This window comes from Patiria miniata, unplaced genomic scaffold, assembly GCF_015706575.1.
Source record: "Patiria miniata isolate m_02_andy unplaced genomic scaffold, ASM1570657v1 HiC_scaffold_16, whole genome shotgun sequence".
Taxonomy (NCBI): Eukaryota; Metazoa; Echinodermata; class Asteroidea; order Valvatida; family Asterinidae; genus Patiria; species Patiria miniata.
The window spans coordinates 10,955,333-10,963,924 of NW_024037054.1; the positions used below are offsets into that span (position 1 = coordinate 10,955,333).

Genomic DNA, 8,592 nt, shown 5'->3' on the forward strand with positions numbered 1-8,592 from the left:
TCGCAGCGAATGTTTCATGACGTAAAATTCGCTTCGCATTCGCTTTTGCATGAAGTATGAACCAGGCTTTAGACTTAACTGAGAACAATTTGTGTTACAAAATAGGAGCTGCCAATATTCAAAATTTGGAAAATTCCCAAATTTCTGAATGTTTACCTTAACTATAAAACAAAAGAGAACTTAAAAAGAAGGCAATGTGAGTTGTAAAAATGACATGGATAACATCCCAATCTCCAGGAAAAAAATGGAACCAATTAATAAAAAAAAAATGCACATCACGGCACAACGATGATTTCTAACAGCTTTCGTTTGAGTTGATTTTTGTTTGAAAAGAATGGGGGAAAAAAGGAACTATTATTAACCTCCTGAAATGTGACTGTAAACAGGCTTTCAAAACTATTTTGTTTGTTTTTCTGTTACCTTTTTGAAGCATTTGTTTTGAAAACATTTCAAATCATCGATGGTTTCTGATGCATGAGCCATTCACAAATCAGGGGCTTAAAAAGATTTGGTTTTTAACCTTTTTGTTTAAAATAATTTTTTTTTAAAAAGGATTTACGCTGCCACAGATGGCAGGTCTAAATCCCAACACTTAAAAAAAATGTTTTTGCAAGTGTCCAGCATGCCCAGACAACGTTAAAAATAACCGGAGAATGCTTTTGTTTTGTTGATGTCACTCCCATTCCTCATGCTCGCACTGTGTTCTGTTCCCCCCACCCAACCCCACCCCCCCCCTTCTTACTGAATGATCCATGCTACCCCCTCCCGCAACCCACTTTCATGTACCATTACCGCAAGTGCCTTGTGTTTCATTTCAGGAATGACTGTTGTCATCGATAGCCGACAGTCTACGTCTTTAATTAAGTGTGTCTCTTAAATGTGAGGCGTTCTCACAAAATGAGACAAAACTGGGCTGGAGTTAAATAAGAGTTTGCGGGTATTAGGAAAGAGAATAAAATTCTCCTTACAATACTGTTTGTTGCACTTCGATCGGACTTTCCATGGACAAGTTATCGCTGTTTAATAAAGTTCAAATTTATTGACACGTCAAAACGGCAAAATACTTGCAAAAAAGTCTTGAGTTTTGTACTCGTCAAAGTGAAAGATGCCAGTTGTTTTTTTTTCTTAAAAACACTTTTAATCTATGATTTTTATATAATTTCATTGTTTTTGGGGTTTTTTTTTTTTTGCATTTTTCTCCACTAAGGCCTGTACCCTGTTTGGTCTCCTTTTGCCAAAACGCCTCACAGATTGCTCAATTCTCACGGAACAAATATTTGACAGAACATATTTTAAAAAAAAAACGTTTCACGAGACCAGTTTTCATTAAAAAAAACCTGGAAAATGGCCTGTGAATGTTACATCCATTGTTTTGAGCTTTTGAACAAGTTGCTTTTGTATTTAAAGCAATGCTCGACCTCAAGTTACCGGACAGTGCAGGTTTATGAGATGAACAACTTCTGAACTCCAGACTTTTTCTGGGTTTCCATGGAAACAGGTCTCCTGTAAGGTTACTGCTTTTGCTAGATTGAAAGAAAAGTTTAAAATGTAAACATTTCACCATTGTTTCTCGATTGTGAACGTTTTAAATTTATCAAATGATTGATAATACATGTAGTCATTTGCGTACGGGAGGAATGAAGCGTTTACATGTACATGGTATCGCAGCTACCGTTACCCCTGATTGGCAAGCGTATAATCTTGGATACATCCAAATCCTTTGGAGAGCAAAATAGATACAAGTCAGAAAACAACTCGCATCACAATGTAACACAACGATTGACTGTTCCCTAAACCGGTTCCCTTATCTCTCCTGGGTGGAGAGAAGTAATTGTGATAAAGTAGCTTGCTCAAGAACACACAAGCCTCTTCCTGTATTCTAACCTCATTTTACGAAATGATTTCCACATTGCAAGTACAACATTGAGACATCTCTTGCATTTAAACAGCAGACATGATTATTTTTGCATTTTATTAATTTGAGTTATTTTACTTTACTTTTGAGTACCAAATTTTAAAAAAAATAATGTGAAAACTACAGTCCCGGCCAAAATGGTTGGGACACTTCCTTAGCCTCCCATGGTCACCCGCTCCCCCACTCCCCCGGTCAATGTTGTTCTCTCCAGCTGATGGAGCACACACCGCGCAGTGAGAGACAACATTGAGCGGGGGCCGGAGGGGTTGGGGGCCCAGCGAGATTTGGCCAGGATTGTAGCTTTTGCTTGCTTTTCAAGGTATGACACTACTGCTTGAAAATTTCTCGAAAAGCGCAAGAATTGCTTTGACCACAAAATGCATGTGCATAGCTTCTGTTAAAGAAAAACCTGAATTTTTGTACCTCAACGGTCACTAACGCAGGAACCATTATTTTGTTTATTTTCTCATTCTAATTTATGTCATTATACTTATTTTCATTTTCTTAGAGGTTTCTTTTTTTCTTTTCCTTTTTTTCATCCAAAAAAGTCATTAATAAAAGGTTCTTAAAAAGACACAGATTATTGCTCAAGATGAATTGTTTTCACTATCTCATGCATTTGCACGATATCATTTTCAAGTGTGATAATAACAACAGAATTTCACATTTTTTTGTTTTAACTTAAACATTTTCAGAAACCCGAACACCTTCTTTCCACGCATCAGTGTTAACATTATCCTAAGGCAAGTGACGCCATGCATCCATGGTAACACAAAAATAAAAGAAGCTTTGTAAAAAAAAAATTGTCTTCTGATTTTTTTTTGGCAACAGCACCCCAACAGGCACCAGGAAATGTCAAGGTCGCGCTTAAAGGAACCACTGGCATGACAATCACGTGGGATGGCATCACCACATCTGATAATGAGGAGCCCTTGACAGGATACAAGGTAATGGGGTGCCCCTTTAAGATCCGTTTTCCCATAAGTTGCATTCCTAGTTCCATTTCTGAAACATAGGATTCTTCTCCAGGTTCGGCTAACGGCTTTAAGGGAATAAATGTATGCAACATTTGCAAACATCAAAAAAACAAAACTGCCAAATTATTGTGAAAAACCTTATTGGACTGTTAGTAAATAACAGTCTAAAGCATTTAAAATCATGGCACCTGGTGTGCTGACATTTTCCAGAAAAGTGTTGTTTTAATTTTTATCAATTTCCAATGCTGAGCATTGGGAATAAACTGGGTTTTTTTTCTTCAAATACTGCCCCAAATTTATCACATTTAGTTAGTCCGCATTTTGTTTGAACGGGTACAAGTCAGCTAGGCTAGTTCCCTGACCTTATGATTCCCCGACCTCTATTAAATGCTCTGTTTCATCTAAAGTTGGGTCAGGGAACCAGACTACGAGAACATGATTGTTTTTCTTGGTTTTTCCAGCATCTACGAACACAAAACTTCAAACAAGTCAACGTAACAATATTTGCTATAAAATACTCAACCCCCAAATCCATCCGTTTCTGGAAATAACAGCAAAAGCAAATGTTGTATATTTCCTCTAAGCTTCCCGATTTTAGGTCCTTGATTTGTAAGATTCCAGTAAAAACACGGGTTGCTTTTCTGCAAAAGGGAAAATTAAAGCGTACCAAATTTTGTTAACAAAAATCTGTTTTTTGCTTTTCTTTGACTTTTTAGATCCTGTACTGGAAGCAGGGAGAATTTGAAGCCGAAGCCTCTGATAAGCAGGTTGACAAGAACACCAACACGATCACCATCGAGGGCCTGACGAAGGGCACTACGTACTACGTCAAGGTCATGGGTTATAGTTCAGGGGGCGACGGTGTGACCAGTCAACAACAGTCCATCGAAATAGGTAAGATAAAGATCAAACTTTGATTATGACCAAAAAAAAGTGACAGCATGACCTAGTACCTGTGGGCATTGGCTACAAATACTACTGTTCATAGGGCAATGTTTAAACATCCTTACAAGCTTTTCTTCCCGAAAGTATTCAGAAGAAGAGGTTTAACCACGAGTGCTGTGGCCTCGTGGTTAAGGGCACTGGATTCGTGGTCTGTGGGTAATGCTGCGGGTTGTGGGTTCGAGTCCAGCAAAGGGTCATGGTGCGTGTGCCCTTGGGCAAGGCACTTTGTCACACATTGCTTCTCTCCACACAGGAGTAAATGGGTACCTGTGAGAGCAGAGATGGTTATTGTGATTGAATAAGCTTGCTTGCGCCTAACAGGCAGCATCGAGCTGTGTACTCCCCGGGGAGCTGAGATGGTATTTGGAATGTTTAATTGGCCCAATGATCAGGGGTAATAATAATACTGTAAGCGCTGTGATTTAGTTTACTAATAAGAGCGTTCTTAAATGCCGATTATTATTATTATTATTATTTATCTTCATAGAATTGGTGTAGTTGTGTTGACTTTTTTCACACATAAAACTGTAACACTCGCTTCATACTGGCATGCCAGGCTAGCACAAACAAAACTATTTTTGAAAATTGCACGACTTTTTCATTTTAAACAGGAGAGATCGTGTTGGGCAATTCCACGGTTACTGACGTTACATTTTTGATGTACTTTTGAGTTTCCTTGGGCTGTAATTACCTTACTGAAAAGATTTTAATAACTGTTATCCCCCTGGTAGATAGAGTAGACCTAGACCTACATGTACCTAAGCACCAAAGATGACATCCAGAAAAATGTGTTATGTATGATAAACAAGACGTACAAAATCGGTTACTCACGTGCGTGGTATATACTGGACCACGCACGCATTTAATTTGTTACTGTACACCACATATGTATCGTGGTCTCCACTATCAGTACCCCAAACGTGATGATACAATTCGAGGATTAATTTGCTGGATTCAACTCAAGCACTTCGGAGATAATCCAGGGTAAATCGAAGCCAATTAGTGCAATGGATCATGTGTGCAAAAGACCATTCATGTAAGTCGGCAAAATGACGACTTACAGCAGATATCGGCAATCGCGTAAGTCGTCTCAAATTCTCGGGTCCCAAGAGTGCCAGTTCAGCCGGAGTTTACTGTATGTAAAATGTCTGTCAATACCTGTACTTACTAAGCTTGTATTTTGTTCGTGTGTGTAGGTGCCGAAGGCGAGCCGTCAGCACGTGGCGATGAGGGTGGTGCATCATCAATCGTCGCACAGTCTGCTCTGGTTATACTCCTCCCCCTCCTCATTGCCTTTCACCTACATTGAAGTGGTACCGCCCAGTGTCTTTTCTGGACCACAGAGATCATGTGTACTGTATACACGTTGTTTTTTTGACATTAGCCCGTCTGTGCTGCACGAGGTCATCTGTGTTTAGAATTAATCGATATATCGATAATGTTTCTCTGGAGTGATTTTCTTTGAAAGTATATTTGGAGGTTATCGTGAAGTGAGCTTTCCAAACTGAACTCAGTTTGTGGTGCCAAGTTGCAAGTGGTGTGATTCCATCAATTTGTGGCCTAAAAGTACTAGAACGTACTTGCAATTTTGACAAATGATTGTTCAAAGACTTCAACTCTTAGCACTTGTGTAAGATGTTTGAATTTGTGTGCTTTCTTCCATACTCAAATTTCTGCTCACATGCTTAAAAAAAAGCTGTACTTTCAGAGAAGTATGTCTTTTTATTTTTAAATGTTACAAGTACCACCGTTACTGACATGCTTTTTTTTGTGTAAATTACATTTTATTCTTAAAAAAATTCCCTTTTCGTGTATTACCAGAGAGACATTTTTACTTTTTTATGAGTTTGTGAATATTAATATGTAAACTTCCTGTGTTTTGTATTTAAGAAAAAAAAAAAAATGTATCATTGCGTGTGATGTGTACCTCTGTCTCGACCTATGGTAGCTCAGATGTAATTTTCAATCGTAACAATTTCACGTTTCAAGCAATGGAATTAAATAACTAAAGAGATGATTGTACACAAACGAATAAACACAAAAAAATCACGTGGTTTGGCTTTTCACTCTGAGGCAGTCGATGAAATTGGCCAGATCTTCACAAACAAGAATTTGATATTTACATTCAACATTGTGATACTAGTTGGTCTGCCGTTCTATGCATGCAGTAATAAAGATATCCCAAGATTTTCAAGATTACCAAGTAAAAATGGGAAAACAGTTTCAAAATGGATTTCCAATCCTAGGCCTACATCTTCATGATTTTAGTATCCCTGAGTTGGGGGACTTCAAAATCACTTTCCAAACATCGAGACTTATTGATGCCGAAGTTTAGACTATTGAAAATTATTACTGGCTGCTTATTCTAGAGCGAAATTGGCCATGGTCAGGCTGAGACAGAGGCTAGTTTTGATTGTATTAATGGCTGCTGCTATACATGTAAAAGTGAAGTGTTTATTGAGGCTTTTTTAATTTTAACAGTATTGTCAAAAGTAGCATCTGTTGAATGTCTCAAGTTATGCAATTTAATCTTTAAACTCTTGCGTTTCCAGGCCTTGATGACATGTACAGTGAAAAACAATTTCAAAAAGGATTTCAGCAACTGAACGGCGTAACTCCCAATGTCACAAATGATATTGAAAAATATTTACAGACACTTGTGTCGTCTGGTTCCCTTTCCCTCACAGTGTTGAAGGTGTATGTTGCTAATCAAAGCACCATCCTATTAATGGATTAACAAACTGCTACATTTGTACAAAGGTTTGAAGAAAAAAAATCTGCTTGAAATTGTTTTGTGACTGTTCAGAAAGAGGCTTTTTTATTTAAATGTGTACTCGACATAAAATAGATTGTGAAATCATTGGGTAGTGATATGAAGATTATTTAGTGTCTGGTTGTTGTCATTCTAGTCATAAGAACAGATCGCAGATGTAAACAGACAAATCCTGAACAGAACAGGTGTGTGATCCTTAAAGACATAGTCCATCATTTGTAATTTGTGCATTTTGTTCGTTTGAAGCAACAAAAGTGTTCAAAATCTGATGAAGGATACTGAACAGCTAACCTGATGAAGTTTCAGCTCAGCTTCAGCTGTAAATTCTGAGAAAAACAGCATTCTAGGATCTCAATTTCAAATCAAAAGTTACTAAATCTTGTTTTGAATTGCAGCTTTACGCGATGTCGCGCACTGATCTGTCGAATTATAGCAACCGCGCGCGCCTGTGCGTCGTGCCAATGCTTGCGTGCGCTGCGCCGAATAACAAAACGAACTACTAATTTAAATTTTCCTACGGTGCTTCTTAAGACGCACCATTGGAAATGCCTTCTTTCATTGATTTCTTCAAAATGACAGCTTGCCAGAAAGAATCATTTCACAGGGAGTTTAGTCCCCTTACTATCTTTCAACCAGTATGTTTTTCAACAATAGTTACGCCAGTTACTTTTTTGGATAGCTGCAAATGATGGACTCCGGCTTTAACTTGGGTCACTTTTGCCTGCCATTTCCTTGCTGCTGCTGAGGGCCAACTTTTAACAAAATAAGGCAGCTAGCTTGACAGGGTTTTGTTTGTCTGGTTACCGGTTAGTACATGAAGCCAAATACATGTAGTTGCCAAAGTGGACACCAGTGACAGGGTACATTTCCTGAGTTTAGTAGAATCTTCTTGTGAAAGGACTTGTAAAATATTAGTTGGTTGTAAAAAAAACAAAAAGAGTGGTGTCTGTTGATAGATGTCTTGTAGTGTCGTTGTAGTGAGTAGAATTAGTCAAAGTGATATGTGGTATGAACAATTGCAAGGGTATGAAATACAAGCATGTTTCAAAGTTTCATTGGGGGAGGGGGGGTTACGGGATCAGAATGATTGAAAAGCAATACATTTGTACTCAGCACGAGTGAGGTACCTTAGCCCTGCAGCCAATCGAAGTATACCTAGCTGCACCAGGGACAGTGAGTAATAGTTGAAGACAAATAATCTTCTGAGTGGTAGGCACAGTTTGAAGGCACTTTTTGCACACACGGAGGAGATCAGAGTCCAGCACCACTATAAGTAGACGGGTGTAGCATTATTGCTTTGAATTCCAGATTGTGTTATGGAGGTAGTACACGAACCAAGGAGTAATCCAGCACTATAGGTGCACTGCGTGACATTGGTGGTTTTTCATGTGTCCTTTTTATGACAAATTTCTGAGTACTCTTGTAGCATGGAGATTGTAGAATCGGATGTTTCTAGTTGCACACTGTCTTTAAATTTCATCGGTAGTGCTAGGGTTCGAACGAATGTACACATTAGTAGGAAGTAGTTGACCTAGTTGCCAATGGACCTCCCCCTAATGCTCTGAGCAATCCAAGCTGTGATTTATGTCCGACATGCATTCACTTGTACATGATGCACATCATGTAGTTTGACATTGGAGAAGAGCATGCGTTGTTGCAGTAGGCGGAGATTAGTGGGTTGGTCTATTGGAGTCGAGCGATGACCAAAATCATGAGCAATACAATATTGCACCTTAATTTCTCCATGTTCTCATAGGACTACACCCCACCCCATTGACTGTTTTCTCGTCGGGAAATTTGTAAGGGTTTCGAAAATTGTACATTGTACACATGATTGTTGTGACGTCGGTGAGATGTAGTTACTTACATAGGTGCTGTGTTAGTTTAGCCAGACAACACTGTGATGAAGATCTAGCATTTTTAATCGGATAAAAAAAAAAATCACCAGATAAACATGTAGACTATGTAAATGTACTCGTAGA

The 8,592-nt window shown here is 38.6% G+C and overlaps 1 protein-coding gene across 1 annotated transcript in view; it reads left to right on the top strand.

Moving 5' to 3' along the window:
- LOC119722975 (contactin-2-like) overlaps positions 1–6,714 on the top strand; it is a 38,017-nt gene extending 31,303 nt beyond the window's left edge. Inside the window, exons 18-20 of the mRNA XM_038193410.1 lie at positions 2,747–2,862; positions 3,609–3,786; positions 5,034–6,714. Coding sequence (XP_038049338.1) covers positions 2,747–2,862; positions 3,609–3,786; positions 5,034–5,146 — 407 coding nt within the window. The 3' untranslated portion in view covers positions 5,147–6,714. The remainder of the gene's footprint in view (positions 1–2,746; positions 2,863–3,608; positions 3,787–5,033) is intronic.
- The last annotated feature ends 1,878 nt before the right edge of the window (positions 6,715–8,592 follow it).